Source organism: Phaenicophaeus curvirostris, chromosome Z (assembly GCF_032191515.1).
Source record: "Phaenicophaeus curvirostris isolate KB17595 chromosome Z, BPBGC_Pcur_1.0, whole genome shotgun sequence".
Taxonomy (NCBI): domain Eukaryota; kingdom Metazoa; phylum Chordata; class Aves; order Cuculiformes; family Cuculidae; genus Phaenicophaeus; species Phaenicophaeus curvirostris.
The window spans coordinates 54,753,617-54,773,913 of NC_091431.1; the positions used below are offsets into that span (position 1 = coordinate 54,753,617).

The 20,297-nt window shown below is 35.4% G+C and overlaps 1 protein-coding gene across 3 annotated transcripts in view; it reads right to left on the bottom strand.

Annotated features, from left to right (window-relative positions):
* The window catches only part of IPO11 (importin 11), an 87,756-nt gene that overhangs the window by 23,653 nt on the left and 43,806 nt on the right, over nucleotides 1-20,297 (bottom strand). For all 3 annotated transcript variants that reach the window (XM_069881120.1, XM_069881121.1, XM_069881122.1), the window contains exons 23-29: nucleotides 17,923-18,038; nucleotides 16,321-16,397; nucleotides 11,202-11,281; nucleotides 10,523-10,603; nucleotides 7,274-7,369; nucleotides 5,596-5,709; nucleotides 4,636-4,757 (exon numbers count right to left, since the gene is read on the bottom strand). In XM_069881120.1, the coding sequence (XP_069737221.1) occupies nucleotides 4,636-4,757; nucleotides 5,596-5,709; nucleotides 7,274-7,369; nucleotides 10,523-10,603; nucleotides 11,202-11,281; nucleotides 16,321-16,397; nucleotides 17,923-18,038 (686 nt within the window). The remainder of the gene's footprint in view (nucleotides 1-4,635; nucleotides 4,758-5,595; nucleotides 5,710-7,273; nucleotides 7,370-10,522; nucleotides 10,604-11,201; nucleotides 11,282-16,320; nucleotides 16,398-17,922; nucleotides 18,039-20,297) is intronic.

Genomic DNA, 20,297 nt, shown 5'->3' on the forward strand with positions numbered 1-20,297 from the left:
AGATTTTTCACGCATATCACTAAAATGGACAGCTACCTAGCAGGCAAACTAAACAAATCCAAGGCAAAACATGGATGACAACTGCAAAATCACAATTTAAAGACTAATAGAATAATTACATGTCTGAGTGACCACAACTTTGACTAGAGGAATTAATTAAAAAAAAAAAAAAGGGAGCAGAAGATAGGGAAAAGGCTTCAGAGTATCATCCCTATAAATAAAGGGGAATGCACAATTTAGCTATGTAACAAATTCTTATATAAAGGAGGACATATCTACACTGAAGAAAAATATATGAAATTTTGCCAGGCACTTTCTTGTCATTTCCTCATGTTATATAGAGACAACTTCTTGAGAGGAAAATTAAATAACTACAAAGTAACTTTTACAAAAGACGTAGGAAAACTTCTGTAATAACATATGAAGATTTATAATAGCATCTCATAAATATATATATTTAATTATATATTATTATATTATTATATATTATATATTATTATATTTAATATATAATAATATTATATATTAAATATATAATATTTATATATAATATATATTATATATAATATATAATATATATTAAATAAATAATATTATATATTATTATAATTATTATATATATTATATATATATAAATATATATATAATACTCATAGAATGCCAATTATCTAAGTGGCAGAAATCATACTGGCTGACATATCAGCTTTGATACACAGTGAGAAAAAGCAGACATTCATTTACATAACAATTAGAAATGAACAAAGCAACCTGGAAAACCTTTTAGGGTCTTAACCTTCTCCTCACAACAGATTTTCCAGGCAAAGACATTTGACTGGAAGGGGAAAAATTAACACTGGATCTGGAAATACTACTTCCAAGAAAGTCTCCTTTGAAGCAGCACTACTCTACACTGTTAAGTCCACCAAGAATGAATGTCCCCTCAAGCACCAAGATTAGCAGACTGTTTTGGAAAGCACTGACTTTTGAGTAAAAGCAAAGTTGGCCATCTCCCATTCAAGAATGGGAGGAACAGCATTAATAACACTTATCAGCAAAAGGCGAATGCTTCGATTTCAACATAACACCAAGCACTACCTATGCTTACAGTTAGGTAGTAACATCAACCTAAGCTAATCATTGACACAAAAGCTTTCCAAATTGTGTTTACATTTCCTATTAGAAATTACAATATTGCTACCACTCTTAAGCATCTTTCAGTATTGTCTGTGTTGTCCTAAGGAGAAATAAAAAAAAGAAAAAATCAGCTTTGCTAAACAAATCCCTAAAAGCTTTAAGTATTCCAAAATAAGGACATCCCAAAAAGCGGTAATGCTGACATTACATGAAGAAAAAAAGTACGGTTAGCAAGCTGATTAAGATTTACATGTGTGTGTGTATATATATATATAAAGATTTCCATATATATATATGTACGAGAAGGAAGAGCAGTGCAGCTTTACCCACTTTGTTCTTAAGAAATACAAAGAATGCTGAAAAAGCATATCTCAAAACTCAGCACCTGATATTGTAGTGGGAGCCCATATTCTTTCACAATGGCCTAAAGAAAAGTTAGGCTACTGTTCCTGACCATGTTCAGCAGACTTTGTTTTGGGGACCAAGGGCAAATCTAATGAAACTCACCTACATCTACTGTACCGTACTAGAAGAGCGCTCCTGAAGCTGTAGGTTCACAAACAAGCCATTAAGATAGTAGACTAACTGGAATAGACTGAACTAGGCCAGGAAATGACGACATTTTTGAATGCACTTACCCAGCTTGTTGTCACCTCTTGCATCACACCTTAGCTCAGTTATGATTCGCCTCCACCAAACATCAAGTTCTTTCCTGTTTTTCAAAACCCCTCACCTTTCTAGCCATTGTATGTCTATGCACACTTCCCTCATGGGCTCTATCCTTTTTGCCTTTATCTTGTTACCCTACTGTTACATACTCAGTTTATAGACAAAGGTCTTTATTTTATGAAGTACCAAGGACTTTCCGTAAATGAATGAAAATACATGGGCATAGATATAAGCGGCAAACAAGTACTAAGAACACAAAACGTGGAAAAGAATATGGATGCATACAACAGTCAGACACAAAAAATACTAACATTAAATAACCAGACTGTGTCAGCAAATGCAAATAATTAGGTAGCATTTAGTTTATGCAAAAAAACCCAAAATAATACCAGGAAACTACTGCTAAGTGAAAAGGTGCTGCAATACACTAATGAGGAAGGAAGTAGTTATTATTCTTTCTTTAATACGAACTTATGAAAACTGACACAATGTACAGCTGCATGTAGGAAGACAAACAGGATGCTGGACTGAAGAACTACAAGTATATGCATACATGATAAAATGCAGTGGTACTATGATGTCATTTCATGTATCTCTGGATGATATTGCCTAGACAAGAAAGTTTAGCTAATAAACCATCACTTTATAACCTTTGTAGTCCAACTTATTGGCCCAAGAACCACTGTGAACTATAGCAGCTCTACAGTGATTCTCAACTGCTGTAAAATCCTTTACTTGTAACACTGTGAAAGGCACTATATTTGAAATATGGAATTATTTTGCTACACTAGTTTTACATGAATAATGATGGAAGCTTTAGCTTCCCCTAGAAAGCAGGAAGTCCCAAGTCCACATAAGTACAGTTACAAACATGACCACTAACCAGGAAAGTACCTTAAAGCAATGAAGTAATATTATTCAGTTTAGAGCAAGAGTAAAAACTGGCACTCCTTAATATTTTCCCCAACGTTTTATCCACAAAGCAACTCTGAGGGGAAAAAAAGAGAATACGTTACCTTAATTTTTCCTCCAGTACTTTTATCTATTCCCTCTCTTTCCTCTCTAAAATAACTATATGTTCTTGCGACAGCCCCAGCTACAGGCTAGAGGGAGCAACTGGCAAAAAGAGCAAAATCCTCAGGACGCACTAGACAGTACACATGCCTGTTTTCCCTGCGGCAGAATCTTGAAAATACAAGCTTGCTGCTGGTACCATTCCTGACCATGCTATATTTACAACATTTGTGCATAAACTTTGCAAATGGATTTGCACAAGAAGCCTGCTTTTGAAAAAAAATTATTTTTAATATGTTTTGGTTCAAGATGCAGCAAGTATATGTAATATAAGCCCTATGAAATGACAAAACCAGAGTGACTCACATAGTTCAGTAGCAGAAGGAACAATCCCTTGACAGAGTCAGTTTCACACATTTTGTCTCAAGGTGTGCTTGGCCCTGGCAGTCTATCAATTATATAGTAAAATTTTTATAGCTTTCACTTAAATATGTCCACCAAAGTGAGGCTTTCTGCTGCAGAAGCAGCCTTCTTAACTGATTTGACTATCTGAAAAATAAAGCTGTCATTTACAGAAGGTTTTATTATGTCACGGACTGCCAGAAATAACTGCCTCTTACAGCAGGAAATATGGAGCAGCTGAAGGTAGTTCAAAGCAACACGGTTATCTAGAGCAGCTTCTTTTTTCCTTTCTCCCTTTAAAAGAAACTTCACAGGAGGACATACATGCAGGTCAGCACCTTAAATTTTACATAACACCTCTTTAAGAACATTTTGAATACACTCATAAGCAATGTAATTGTCACGTTTACTGAAGGGGGGGAAAAAAAAAAGCTTTCTCACAAAGCAACTGCTTGGTTCACCCCTGGCTAGGTGTTTGTCCTGATTATCTGGGACAAAAAAAAGGAAAGTTTCAGTGCATCTTAATAATAATAAAGTCTCTTTAAGTTCAACATGTTAAAAGCTCCCTGACTTTTTAGGCAGTGACTACATATCCTACAGCTTTACAGATACTATCATAGCTTTACAATTTGTGAGCAACATCTAAATTCCCATTAGACAATATTAAAGATGTTTGAGGAAATTCAGCAGATTAAATGCGAACTCATGCAGTCTTGTCTTCCTGACTTCCGAACAGGTAAGAATAATTTCACGGTAAGTATGGACTGAAATCTCACTGAAACATATTATACATGAACTCTAGTAGTGACAATTTGGAAGTCAGTGTAACACTATTCAGTATCTCCATTAAAAACTTCTGGTTTCAATGTTTATGGCGCAATGCCATCAGCTAAAGAAAGGATAATAGCAAAAGGTGCTTGCTATAGAAATCTACAATGCAAAAAATGTTCTATAGCCTTTCACAGGAACTATTCAAATTTACTGTCCAAAAGAGGAAAACCAGGATGAAAGTTCAGATTTACCCACAACATGAAAGAGAACTGAACAAACTTTCTTCCCTGGAAGGGACACCAAAACACTAAGAAGACAACTAAAGCAACTGATTAATCACAGATGAAAGAAGCACCTAGTTCGATACTACTATGAGAACGGACAATTAAATTAACTGAGTGTCACTTTTACGAAATGACATTTTCCGTTAAACTGAGGAAAGGCTATTATAATGCTATGAAACAAGATAAAAAGGTTAATAAAACGTACCATGACAATTCTACCTTTTTAAGTGTCTCTTGGCAAAAAAAGAAGCAATAAATATTCTGATAGAAGTAGTTTTTTCTACAGAATAGTGAAATAGCTGAAAAACCATCCTGAGGGCCTTTGAAGCATTCTCATTTAAGGTACTGTACATTCGCTCACCTATTCAGTGATGGCAGAAGCGAAAGCAATGCCAAAGCAGAGAGTTTTCTTCTTTCAGGCTGAGTGATGTTATCCATCCGATCAACCCACATTTCAACCATGTTACCAAGAGTTTGGTCCAACTGTAATGGGAAACAGGATGTTCCTTTTCATTTATGTGTACTTCAGCATACTTAGGAAATAATTTGATTTTCCAACAAACTGAGTACATTATTTAGTCTGGGAAAGACACCATACACTTTTGACAGAAGTAGCAAGCAACAGGTATTTTTAAAATTTTCTGTGACAGTGCTTCTAGGCTCTGGTATCCTCTCATTATTAATTGTAACCTGTAAGCTTGAAATGGATTCAGTTTGTGGACAGAGCATTGATCCAGAGCAATGAATTACTCAAACAGTTCTCCTATAACAGTCTAGTACATATAAACAAATGTCTTTATGCGTTTGAAAACCATATTACACCTAAGAGTAAGAAAATTAGTAAGTTTTATTTAAAGACATACACTTCAGCAACAACACTTACAGCAAAAGAACCTCAGTAACCGCATCAGTGAAAACAGCACACTGATCCTGATACTGTTAGAAACTATGAGAGAATTCTTACTGGAGAATGATTAGACCATTAACACTGTTGCAAGACCCATCAAGATCGCTCAAGGAAAAAAAACTCACCTTGCCACGCAAACTGAACAGGTTTATATGGTTTATTATGGCATGCACCAGGAGGAGAAAATAAAGATTGAATAAAACTTTTTATAAGACGTGTTAACATAATTGTGGGAGCATGTAAAATTTGTCATGGGATTTTCAGCAGAGGGACCAAAAAAAGGGAAAGGGCCCATTTCCAAGGTGGGCTGGGGAGAAGCAAGAATGGAAAACAGAGAGAAAAGTTCTTTCAGGTCAGAAGAATGCAAGACTTCCACATGCAATCCAGCTGAAATATCAAGACAAAAATCCTTACCTCCTGACCAAATTCACATGCCATCTGGCTCAAAAGTAACGAAAAAAAACTTGCATTTTGTAGTAGAACTCTACCCATTATCCCCAAATAAGTAGACATCACCACTGGGTTTCTCTGAAATAAGCAAAACAACACAAACAGGATTTACTTTAATTAAGAAAACAAATAGAGCAGAAATACAAGAAAAATACTTGCATGCATCCTTTGTGTATTTTTTTAAATTACAAATTATTAATCGTAACTTAAAAGCCTCCAAGAACACAGGCAAGGATAATACCAGAGATGCACAATTCTTACAATAGGAAAACCATGTCAATCTCCAAGTCAGTTCCCTCAAAGAGCCAAGACAACTTTCAAGATTATTTTACTTCAAATTTGAAAACCTGCATCTTTAAGAATAAACAGTATATTATACTGTAAAAAATTTACTTTTTAAATTGATTATGGTTCAAAATTACCACAGTTTCAGTAACATCATGAAGTGCTGAATATTTCTGAGGTTGCTGTTACGTATTCCACTGTAAGAAACTGTAAATAGGTTTGCCAATAACTAACTTGCAAGTGTCTTAAAATTAACTGGATATAGTAATAGCCTCATTACTTATTATCTCTTGTTATTCCTTTTAATTTTAAAAGAAGCTACAGATTTACTTGTATTAAATCCAGCCTCCAAGCAAAGTAACAGTAAGCATTTTGTACAACTTCCCATTTAAAATACAAAATGCCAATATTTACCTAAAAATGTTAACCCAGAGTAATACTCTTCTGAATATCGAGCAATGAATTTATTACAGTCTTAAATCAGAAGACATTTTAATAATCCACTCTCCAGTTTTGTGTCTTCTTAGACTCCAAACTGTTCAAACAAATTGCCTTGCTCACATTCCATGCAGCAGAAAGTACATTGCGGGGTACTATTTACAGGATTAAGCCAAGTAATATCTTAGCTAACTCAATAATAATGGGAGCTAAATATTGATATCTGAAAGCCATCAGCTGTGAAAAAATCAAAGCTTTTGATCAAAAGTCAAAAGCATAGAATCCCACACACTGATTCTGCTAATTAAAGCTTTTCTCCTGCTATTGCTGCAAGGTTCAACACAGTTAAAACATATTGGATTTTATTTTTTTTAACCAATATGGAAATTTGTTGCAGGCATAGTAAGAGAAAAGGGAGCACTCGAGACATTTAAGCGTGCAAAATCTTAAAGCCTCTTCTACCTCACACAAAGCACTCTCATATTCTTGAGCTCTTCATATTACATATGCGTCCACTAGAAAAAGAAGGTCAAATCAATCTTCTCTTTATCCAGTTTTTTTCTCTGGTGCAGGTACATTTAAAAAGAAATGATATAAGTGTCTTTAAAAAAACCAACACCTACAAAGAATCTAACTAAGTGGAGAGTCATAGCACCTATTCTGCCTTAATAGTGAAGGAACAGTAGAATAAAATTCATATTATTTTATTAAAATAAACAGATGATAAAAAAGGTGTCGCTTCAACTTTTGCGTTACCATGTAACCATTACAGATTTTTAAAATAGCTGTTAAAGATCTACCAGCTGCTCCTAAACCAAGAAGAAATGCAATATATATATAAGAAAACTGAGACCAGATAACCGAAGGTACTTTCCTGTTCAGAAGAAAAAGTTAAGAGCAGTTAAAGAGTAATTCTTACCTCTCCATCTATAATCCCCCTGAATATTGATGGCAGAAGAGGTTGAAACATTTGAGGACCCAAAACAGGGTTAACTTTCAGAACATTTTCCACAACCTTAAGGACAAAAGCAAATGAGGCAATTAGTAAAGTACATTTTAAAATCTTAGCTGAATCTTTGAAGCTATGCATACTTGTCTATATATAAAGTCCTGGTGGGATGTTTACTATTACATACCAGCAAACCCTAGGACTACTGAAAATACATTCTAGTGAAATACTCTGCAAACCTGATCTGCATAACAGACTTGACAAAAATAGACACGCCAAGTGAAACCCACCTAGCCACGCACCTCCTCATTAGCTTTACCCTTATGAAAAAGCTAATGAAGTGAATTAGAAGGACGGATCTCGATAAGGCTCTGGGAAAAGCACCTTGATGAGGTGGGATGGCAAGGAGAAGCACCAGCAGTCTAAGGCTTATTTCCGTACTTTTGTTCTGTCACTTATCTGAGGAAAAAACGATAAGGACCCACCATCTCTTTGCAGGTGACAAAGTAATCGCAAGTGCTCTCAGATGTGCTATTCTCAGTACCCTACCTCAGTTCTCAGCTTAAATTTGTTACCCTTTGTTTCTCAGCTCTTTTTCCATACCCCACAAGCTGTTTGGACTCTCCTCTTGTACCGCAATGGAGAGGGGAAGAGGCTGTGAGAGAAAGGTGATATCTATTTGCTTCTACAAGTAGACAGAGACCATGCATCTATACACCGATGTATAAAGCACATAAAGGTACCATAACCTTAATTCTTTTAGACGCTCTTCTCTGTCTCCATCTACTCCCAGCTCAGAGGGACCTCCTCAAGGACCTACTTTTCTGTGCTCTTGCCCAGTCTCCTCTAAATCTTTTTTCTTTTTGAGCCTTGTTCCTACTAACCTCATTTAATGACTGCTATTTCTTTCTTTGAGAGAGATGTTAAGCAGTTGACATCTTTCAATGCCTCACAGTTTCCTGCTTTCTGCGGGAGAGTACTTCAGAGAACACTTCCAGGTGTTTATGTCCCCAACATTTATCTTAGGTTTTTTTTTAACAAGTTAGCATAGTGACACCTGACAATGTATTTTCCTTTTTGTAAAAATACTTGATTGTATCTCAGTTATCCTTCTGGAAGCAATCAGACATACTAGGGAGGTGTTCAGAGTATAGTAGACAAAACACTATGGCTAATGCAAGACCACACTGGGAACCAAGTGGATAAACGATAATACGTACATTTAGCAGCATCATTCTGTCTTAGAGATCTGATTAAAAACTGCTGCATCAAACATTTGTCCAAGTACAGACCATAAACAATAGTATTGATAGAGAGGAATTGACATTTTAAACTCCAGAACTAGAGTCCTTGAGCTCCTCATAGCAGGAGGAGGATGACTATCAGCTTCTGTTGCTTTCCTGTCCTGTGATTCTGCAAGCAGTTGTGCAACCCATCAGAGCTAGGCATACGCAACCTGAGTTTTTTCTTCCACTGCATTTATAATGAACAGAATTAAAGACCAAGTTTTTATCCATAACACGAGTTCCCAGCTAGCGTAGCCACTGGAAACGTAAGTAGTAATACATTACAGCTGCTACTCAGCTATCTTTCAGTGCATATTCCAACGCTATATCCTGAAATTCTTCAAAAGCTACACTTAAAGTATCATCATTAATACTTCAAAACATTTCTTTCATAGTATCACCTAAGTTTCTCTGAATACAGTTTTCAGGATTCTGAAAATCCTAAAGCAACACTATTCAAGCAGCTACTGTTATTACAATAGTAACTTATGCCAAAAGCAAGGACTGCTTGAACACTATATCACAGTACAAATGCAAGTATGTTACACAAAGCAATGTAACAATGGGCACATACATTCACCATTCAATGAAGAGAGAAAGCTCGGCTCTCGACCTGTTAGCTTCTAGTGGTCATATGCAGATAAAACCACAAAAGTGCATCTTGATCATATGGTGCTTACTTAATCATAAAAATCACCTGAACACTTTTTGTAATAATACACACACATGCAGACTTATTACTTAACCCTTATCTTGCCAGTTTTTCAAATGTGGAGTAGAAAAATTAAACTGTATGATCATTTTTCTTATTGGTATTGAACACTGAAAAGGAAAACTAGTATTAAACTAGTAGATACATTACCATTCATATTTGCATTAGCAAAGGGATCAATACTAGTTGATAGTGGGCATACAAAACTCAGATTTAGAAGGCTAGAAACACCAACTAAATAATTAACTTTGCACATTTTGGTTAGAAACACTCGAAATTAATGTAAATTATTAATACACAAGTATGAGTTGGACTTCAGCGTCAAATTTTCATCTGAATAATGAAAGATTTTTTTTTCTGAATTCTGAACCAAGCAAAAAACTGAGTTAGGACAATACTCAAAACTCACTGATCAGATTGATATTGCTGTATTCTTTTGTAATTACATGTGTAAGTATCTTTTGTGTTATACTGTGGTACTCTTCTCCATTCTAAAATTCAATTAAAAATAAACAACTTGAATTAGCTTTCTACAACTTCCATGAGCTAACAGATAGCCAAAAAACAATCAAGTTACTTTGACCCAAACACAATCCTTGTTTTGCAACTCAACGCTTTCAACATTTTCTATACACAGCATTACCCTCACAGTGCAGTGACTGCTCACCTGGCTGTTAAAGTGTGTTGTTGCCAGGTTGTAGAACAAACTATTTTCATGAGGATACAAACCCTCACTAACCTCCTTTCTCTAGTAATCTAGAAAACAATCAGATAGGAAAGATATCAGGAATTCTTAACTTAAATCCATCTATACGAAGAGGATTCAAACTAGCTTAGAACTCATTTACCCTAGGACAACATCTTGGAATCACATGAAATAAAGAAAGCATTGCAGAGGGGGTAGAGGAACAGTGTGTTAGGGGATTATCATTTAGAGTGCTCTGTTTAGGGATATACTAACCTTCTCTTGGGAAAAACAGTAGTTTTAAAAAATACACAAATGTGTGTGTATTAGCAGTCTATACATAGACACAGACATTAAATATGTAGTTTAAAACACCACTGACACCAATTTCAGTGTGTGCTAAATATGATGTTTTCTTCTACACGTTCTACATTCCTCATATTTTCAAATACGAAAAACACTAAACTCACAAAACACTAGCAAGAACAACGCATGTATAGAACTGAAAACCTGGGATAATTTTCATTAGACTCTACCTTTAAAACTTGAACTTGACCCTCAGTAGTTATGTCCTTCAAAAGTTCACAAAATGACTGGCATAAGTCAGTAGCATACATCTGAAATTAAATTTGAAAGAAGTTATTAAAACACACGGGACAACATGTAATTCCTAAAGACTTCGCTTCTCTTCAAAGATCATATTTGCTAAAATGTTCATCTTTCTTCAACTAATTAAAATCTAATCTAAGCGTTTTGTTGGTTCTTTTAACATTGCGGGGTTTTTTACAGATATTTGATCAAATAAGTCTGTGAAAAAAATCAAACAATCTATCTCCATGAATTTTCTAATGAAGAAGGTGTGAGAACAAGGCAAAATACCTCTAGGCAATTTCTTGCTGGAATTTATGATCATAATTTAAATCTAGCAAGACAATCTGAGTAACTATTCCTACCCTACATGGGACCTTTTCAAGTAGCAAAATACAAAATCAAACATAAAAAACACATTATTTCTAAAATACATTTTCTGAAATCTGATTTGAAGAGTGTCCACCATACTCCATAAAGAGCTAACATTGGAACAAAATGCTTGCATGCACATAAAAACAAGTAAAAATTTTTGTGCATATGATGTTTTCCAACATGGGAAGAAAAAATAGTTTGCCAGTAGGGAACTAAGGTGCTAGGATGAATCTTTATGTAATGGTAACACACCTGTAAAAATCCAGATGATGATAAGAAAATATAAGCATTGATGATCTTAAAGCAATTTTGGAGGTTTTCTGAACTCAGCTCTAGGAAAAAAAGAAATCACAATTCAGAACTTCATCACCAAACTGAAGTACAATTAAAATCATTCACCTCTAAAAGTCATTTTCTTCACAGAGCTTTTAAGTGCTAGATGGCTGCAAATCAAAAAAAGTTATCTTAGATCCAGTGCCACTCAGGGTCATCTCCCTGTCAGAGACAAACAGAAGAGGTGTAACAGCCTTCATGTTCTTAAACTGAAGGACAAGAAATCCTGTGACCTGAAAAGCCTACATGCATTAAAAAAGACAAGTCAGGTTTTGGTTGTGATAATGGTCCAAGTAGATACTAAAGGCAGAACAAATGAAAGACACTTAAGAGACCTGCAATTACTGATAAATTATTTTCTTACATTTCAGTCAGTAACTGCTGAGTAAAAAGACTGAAATAAAGACTGCAGTTCTGCTCTCAGGTAACACATCAAATGGCTGTGAGCTTTCGGACTGAAACACACTGAGCTTTAGGCCATAACCTGAGTGTGTCAGTAAGTAAATCATCTCTATGTCAGAGACAGATACACACAGAAGATGGTATATAGCATCAGTTTGAAGAAAGAAAAAAAGACATGTCCTCAGGCAGTACCTAAAGTAGAAAAAATCATGCCAAAGCATCTATAAACACAATTCATACTAATACAAAAGATTTTAAAGGTTCACATGGAGGCTGATACTAGTGCAGAAAACCAAAAGCTCTCATGTGAAAACAAAACAAAAGACCACAAAAAAAAAACCCTCAAAGGGTTTGCTAAACTTTCTTAAAACAGATGGACTATTCTTGGACTCTATAGTTAGCAGACTTGTGCTCTATCACTTCTAATTAATAGTACAAGTATTAAAACTGCAATAAGTAATACATTTCAGGGCAGAAGGAAAATACAGGTAAGACAGATGTCGTGAAAATGACAGAATTCAGTCACTCATCTGTGCACAAATCTCAATGTTTCATAAAAGCATGTTTCTACAAAGATACCACCTTCAACTGACCACATTTAAGAAACAATCATGTGTCAATTCTCTTGCCAGATTTCCTGAATCAAACATATACTTTACTGAATTAATTGATACACTCCTCTGGGTTTTGTTTGAGATCAGAGGAATTATTCCAGTTCCAGGAATGTGATTTTTGCCATTACCTTTATAAGCATAGCACAGATACATTAAAAACCTGATGTTTCTAGAAAAAGATATTTCTTGATTTTAACCATATTCCCAACTTGAAACTGTATCTGATTCAGCTGCCATTTCAAGCAGTCCCAGTGCAGAAATGCATGGATCCTCAGAGACTTAATGTATTCCTCCGTCCTACATTATTCAATCTGCTGCTCTAAAAGATGGATTAAAGAACCTCTGCAATAGGGCAATTGTATTCCAATAGAATTTAAATATTAGCCATGCTGATATGAAAACCAAATATGACGATTATGTTGTCCGTGAACAGTTATTGTACGTGAGTGATAGCACGACAATCTTTTTCTGAAAAAAACGCAGGTGTAACACAGAAATTGTAAATCAAGTTTTGTACTTTGATGGTTAAGCTAAATTCCCAAATCCAGTGGGAAATACTAAATGCTCAAAGAGCTCTTAGGGGTCCCAGATCAGAACTAGCAATGTATCACTGCACACCTCCTGAATTTTCTAAAACAAGATCATGTACATAACAGTCAAGCCCACAAGACCTTGTCCACAAAGGAAATCAATGCAAAGCAAAAGCTACAACACAATGAATTACTAACAACCTGGATAATAAAAAATCCAACCTGTTATCTGAACCTCTTTTAAAATAACCAAGCTGTTTACTTTTACATAAATGGTTTTCAGCATTTTCAACAGTCCTTTTAGATCTGAGTTATTAAAGCTGCATTGCATCTATTTACATACACTGTCCAATTCCCACAGAAGTTTATACCCTTTTATCACGTATTAATACCTCTATGAAGTAACATTTATCCAAGACTTAAAAATGCTATAACCTGGTCATGAAGAAGACAAAATGTCTTCTTTCCCTCTCCAGTCTAATGATTTCTTGCCACATCCGTTTCCTATTCCTCAGCAGGACAAAGTCTGCTATATACCTCTAATGTCCAAAAATCTTAGGAATTAACAACTCCTCTCTCTCTCCCTTCTAGCTCTATTAGTGCAACTATGTTGACCCCTATTAGGTCACTTTTTCTGAAGGACTTAAATGCTGGACGTAAACACACCAGAAAAATAGTTATAATACCTGAATATTAGAGTAATTCCATTCAGTAAGAATAAACTCAGAAACTAACGGTCAGGAGGTTCACATTCCTTACACTGTATTTTCAACAAAATAATTTTCTGGAGCACCTTGTCATTAGTTCTCCAGCCTGCTCCAAAAGGCATATATAAGGCACTATATATGCAGAACTTCCCTTCACCTGATCTGCCCCTTTGGCTTCCATTTTGACAAGACCAAATTGAGAACTAGTTTCAGAGACATTTTCTGGTTTGACTTAAGGCATACAAGACTTTCCAATACTGAAGCTTTAAATTTGAGGAATTCAGAATTTGAATGGATTTCTGCGTTTGTTCAACTGAAAACAGTACACCTCTTAAGTTAAAATACCTTGTCCTGAGAGCTACATCACTGTGGTGAGAAGGATAGGAAATGTTTGATCTTAAGCACTGGACGTTTCTGGACGTTTCAGGTAAATATTGCCACTTTTACACCAGAGAACTAAGACTGAACAGTTATTTAATTACCTTGCACAGCTGATAATCATTAAAAGATACATTTTCTTTTGCATGGGCTGTAGCTGAAAGTGAGCTGTTGCACTGGATTTAAGTGAAATATCTCTTCTTCAAGTGCATTGATTGAATGAAGCAGCTGCCTGAGCCATATTAGACTAGTCTTGTTTCTATAACTTAAATTTTAAATGTTAGCACTAATTTGAGATTCAAGCTCCATTTCAAAATCACAGTGTCATGGCAATGTAACATGGAGGCTGTCCAGCCAGATTCCTCTGATTTAAACGGAAGAGATTTCCAGCCAAAGAGCATGCCAGTACAGTTTCCCCTTCCTGGAAAAATACACACCATTTTGGCTCTCAGCAATTAAAATCTCTGACTGACATGACACCGAAAAGAAACATTTCTCATAAAAATGCTGAGGAAGTAAAGTAGTACCAGAAGTCTGAATGAGAAAATCAGTCTATGATTACTCATCTGCTGCTGTGTTTCTCCCATTCGCCCCTACCCCTAGTAAAAAAACCCAATTTGACATAAGCATGTTTGAAGACTCCTTTAAGGAAAACCTAGCAAGTTTAACTGTAATACTTCCTCTTGCAGTGTCATACAACAGCTTTCATTTACAAAAACACAGAGCATTCTCTTGAGGATATATTTTCTTTCATCAGGATTCATTCGTAAAATAAGGAAACTTTTATAAGTGTGGGATATTCCTGAATACCTTCATCTTTTGTTAGAAGTCTTTCCCAGGGTTTACATTCATACTCATCACTACCCTAGAAAGCACTGCATTAACACTAGGAAGGATGCAGTGAAAAGCAAGCAAAAATAAGCAAGCCACAAACATAGGGTATTTCTCAATTTAACTAAAGCAGATCAGCAGTGCAATACAAATATGAAAATCACAACCATTTGTGTAGGGCAAGCTTCCTGTAGCAGATACTATCTACTACTAGCACAGAACAAGAAAGAGGAAGGGTAGGTGTGTAGATATGAATAAAAACAAACGTTAAGTATTTGGCAACTACAGAATCCAAGATGTACCTCTGGAGTTAAATACTGAAATCACTACAAAACACTATTTTCCTTAGCAGTTTTGTCATTAGAGAGCTAGTATACACAGAGTAATGACAGAGCCATCTTATTGCACCTACCCACCATAATATAACTTCCTAATTACCTTCATAAGTGCTGAAAACAATCAATTAAAGAGATAGCTCCTGTAATTTTATAAATACATTCCTCTAAAAAATTAATCTATTTACTATATTAGCTCCACAACCTACAAAAGCACAGCTAGAAAGTCTTCACTAAACAAAACTATGTCCATGTAACAAAATAAAACCACAAAATTTTTATACTCCCTGTAGTTACAAAACAAAAGCACTCCAAGTATCAATATTTCCTAAGCATGGAATCTTAATCTTCATTATTAAGTTTATATTTTGTCACAACTCCAGCAAAACTATTGCTTTTCATTTCAGTGCTGCTCAACTGATACATGTACAGACATTATTTAGTTTGAACATATCTCACACAGTTATTAACTGAATAATGGAAAAGCTAATAATGGAAACTTCAATTCTTCAGCCTATTAAGTTGGTGCAAAACTAATTGCTGGTTTTGTCATTGTAAATTGTGATACTTCCTTCAAATTAAACTTTTATTTAACAGTGTTCATGTACTATAGCCTTTTAAAATGTGAAATTCCCCTTATTTAATTTATGCTAATGGTTTTGTTTTCACTGTTCACTCTTCTATATTACACTACCAAATTAAAAATGGAAAAAAGCAAATTTGAGCAATTTTGTTGTTCAAAATGGGGCATTACGCAGCAGAAACTGCTAACAATATCAAAAAGCATTTGGCCAGGGTACCCTCAACAAATGTACAGCTGGACATGGTTTGAAAAATTTCGTAACAGAAATGAGAGCCTTGAGGACGAGAAGGGTCATAGACATAATCCTGGAATAGATGACAACAAATTGAGGACCACTATGGAAGTGGACCCACGCAAAACATCTCTAGAGGTTGCAGAAGAACAATTTCAAGAACAACTTAAAAAAAACCGAGATAATCCAAAATTTCTTATCTTTTGGGTACAAAGCAGCTTCAATTTCTTAAAAAAGATAGCTGGAGGAAGTAGATAACAAATATTAGTAAAGACAGGAAACTCAAAAAATAAAGATATGCTTTTCATTTTTTAATAGTTACCTTTTTGCAAGCCCCCTCCGTTCTTTAAGCCACCGTGGCATTACTTAATGCACGAACAATGTAAGCAGTAGTAAATCATAAATTTTTATTAGTAGAAGGCTTACCAAGAAGGGCAGACATGTTCTGAAATATTCTCAGAAGCTCAGGTGTAAGACATGGGCTATTCTCCAATGTCACTAACCTAAGAACAGATAAAGCAAAATTTTATATGATCTATGAATAATACTGATCAATGATGGTGATAGATTTAAAACACTGTAACTTCTAGTAACCATCTATATGGGCCTTAAATAATGCATAACAATTAGTTGAAGCATACTCCAAATGCAGCATTAGTCCTGATTACACATCACTCACAGGTTTTGCTAAAGTAGGAAAAGGAAGAAAAATCACGCTACTGCATTTTTTTAAAGACAACGTAAGCTCCCAAATCCAGCAGTGAGAATGTAGAAGTACCCAATGTGGGAAACTCAGAAGAGGCAGGTAGAGAGGAATCTTCATGGTGCAAGTATGTGGGTAGTGCTGTGTTCCTCCAAGGAGCCACTGTGGTGACAACCAGTTCAAATCTTTGCTTTTTTTTTTTTTTTAGGTGAGAAACAATGCATTGATTACCATACAAAGAAGCATAACTAAGTACTCAGCATTGCTTGTATCAATTTAAAGTTCCTGAGGCTTGAAAACAGTAGCTATAAATTAAATCTGTTCTTAAAGCCACAGCAACACATTCTGCTTTGTTCCTATATTTAACGTGTAGGATTACAGTATTTAAATAACACTTCTGATCATGTAAACTATCTTAGCTGTTTTTCCACTCTGGGTTTAGGAAGCTGTTAGTGCCCCAGCTGTCTCTGCCAGCTCCATCCAGATTCCCCTGATGCTCTAGGACATCTTAATATCATACATACATTCTTCTGCATAGGCATCAGAATAAAAACTTATATCTTAATAATACTGATCTTGAAAAGCTCTGAATTGATACATTAAAAAGGCCTCTGTCTTAAGTTTTGTGAAGGTCTGACACTTCAGCTTGCTCCCCCACCACCAACAGCCTTATAAATCTTAGTTTTGCTGCTCAAAGAATAGCTCATTTGTAGGTTAATTTGTCTGCAATTCAAATGTCCGTTTGTAATTTAGATCAAAGGAATCCCTCACTAATTCAAGACAAACTCAATATATTCATAATCTGTAGGAAACAGATGCAATGAATTCAGTCTCAGCAACAAGTTTCCTTCTCCTAACCTGTCAGCTGCTCCAGAAAAAAAGCAAATTAGCCTCACAGCAAACTGATCACAGTGCCACTTCTTGCTTTACACTCCATCAATAAATAGCTTGAGATATGGAAGACAACTTCCACATCTTGTCCTCGTAAATGTGCCACCTCTGCCAGCAACCAGCCCTGAGAATCACTGGGTTACTGTGCTCTTGAAGTCAAGCAGGTCTAATTGTTAGTTTATCACATACATTACAGCAAGTCTAGATTTAGCCTTGCTGTTCAGTAGCGCAACAGAATTGTATCTTGCTATCATAGCCTAAAGAAGCTTTACCCACCAAGTGATTTTTAATTGTGTTCCTTTTATTAACTTCCCAGCCTCATTTCTGAGAAAATACATGGTATACCTGATGTCAAGGTAAGATAACAAGAACAAATTCTTAATACAGGCAAAGAATTAAAAAAAAAAATAGAAACTGATAAAGAACATTCTCACCACAACTCTAAACCATCTTCCAGAAGATAGACATGTGGAGGCTGAGAAACATCCGTACTTAGTTGGATAACTGGGAGTAGGAAAGGATAGAGATTTTTGCTGTCTGCTCCCAGTCCCTATAAAAGTAAATAAAAAAATGTAAAATACCTGAAAAAAGCCTCAAATGAACCATTTCAAGAACAGCATTGAAAAGATCTCTGGTGCTGTTCTGATCACATACTGCAAACACGCATTCAAGAAATCAAAGGTTGAACTTCCATCCATTTCATACAATAATAAAATATTCAATCTAGTACTCCTGAGCTTTCCCCTAACATATCTTCAGGAAATTACAAGATTTGGAAAACAAGCAGCTTACCAGTGGTCTGCAAGAAAAAAATTATAAACAATATGCAGTCCTAAAAGCATTCACTGTTTATTCTCTTTAGGGGAAAAGTCACAGCTGTAACAAATAGAAAACAACTAAATGTTGAATAGAATTTTTCAAAAATCAAGACTCTTTGGACCTTATCACATATGCTATTTCTTTTGACATATTCTATCAGGAGAAGTGTTTGGTTTTATTGATACAGAAAAATTACTATCATCAGTCTGTGAATCTATTTTTCACGTGATCCATGAGTCAGATACAAAAACGTCTTTTTCAACCATCATGTACTGACAAGAGATTAATTTTAAAAACTAGGTTAAGATAGCTATTGTCAAAACTGATCATAAATTAACCCTAAACAGATTAATTAATTAACAATTAATCCATAATAGAATGGAATTCTTAAATTGGAAACTACTGGGTATTTTGTAATATTGCTACTGAAGAGAACTGAAGCTAGTTGAATGCTTCTTTTGCACAGCTGTTAAATATGGAAACTGTTAGGTTTAAGATTATTTGATGTTTTTCAGTTAAGGCTTCTTTGAGGAATTATTTATTTAAGCAAAGTTGTCTTAAAAGAAGAAGAATCTTCCATAAATTTGTCTAATCTCTTCATGTCCACCTATATTTTTGACATCAACAGGGACCAGTAACAGCAAGTTCCACATTTTTTTTTTATTGTGGAATTATATTTTCCTCTTTGTTTCAACTAATTTCACTTTTAAAAGAACTCTAATTTTTCCCTTTAGTTGTAATATGTAAACACTCCCCTTCCATTTTCTCTCCAATATCAAGCTCTATATTAGTACCCCTTTAGCCACACCTTTCCATTACATAGAGACTGTCTGCATATTCAGTCTGTTCTTGTATGGACACTGCCTTGCTTCCTGGGAGCACTTTTCTTCATCTTTGCTACTCCTACCATGTCTTTTTTGAGATGTAGTAAGCAGTGGAGATGGTGGGACGACATATAGGATAGTATATATTAAAGAAATGCTTAATAGCACAGATTCTAAAAGCAGTATGACCATGTATTACTTTATTCATCAATCTTTTCCTCAGGAAAGTACTCCATTTTATTTGCATTTTTACAGCCAACAGCACAGATATTTCTAGATATTTCAATTTTAAGGATTATGTAGTTATACCACGATCTTTTCTTTCACTGATAGGAAATTTAACTGAATTTTAACTACCATTTCTAGATAAAGCAAACAGCTAATAACTTTTATAGGCTTTCAAAATTCTCTGCAAGGTATTACAGTAAGCCTCTAGGAAAATTAGGGAAATAAATGTACATATACAGAAAACCAGGGAAGACAGGCAAATTGCCATCAAAAATCAAAATCACTCAAGTAGATCATCTTGAGAGCCATCACGCAACATATACAGGACAACCAAGTGACCAGGCCCAGCCAACATGAGTTTAGGATAAAGATAGGTCCTATTTGACAAACTTGATTTCCTTCTATGACAAGATAAGGGAAAGGCTGTGGATGTTGTTTACCTGGAATTTAGTACTCTTTGACACTATTTCCTATAGTATTTTCCTGGAGAAACTGGCTGCTCATGGCTTGGACAGGTGTACTCTTTGCTGGGTAAAGAGCTGTCTGGGTGTCCAGGCCCAAAGAGTTCTGGTGAATTGAGTTCACTAAGTAAGTTTGCAAATGACACCAAGTTAGGTGGGAGCGTTGATCTAATTGAGGGCAGGAAGGCTCTGCAGAATCCGGAAAAGTTGGATTGATGGGCTGAGGCCATTTATATGAGATTCAACAAGGCCAACTGCCAAGTTCTGCACTTGGGACACAATAACTCCAAGCAACCCTACACATTTGGGGATGAATGGCTGGAAAGCTGACTATCAGAAAAGGACAGATGCTGGTCAACAGCCAGATGAACATGAGCCAGCAGTGTGCCCAGGTGGCCAAGAAGGCCAACAGCATCCTAGCTTGTATCAGAAATGGTGTGGCCAGCAGGACTATGGAATTTATCATTCCCCTGTGCT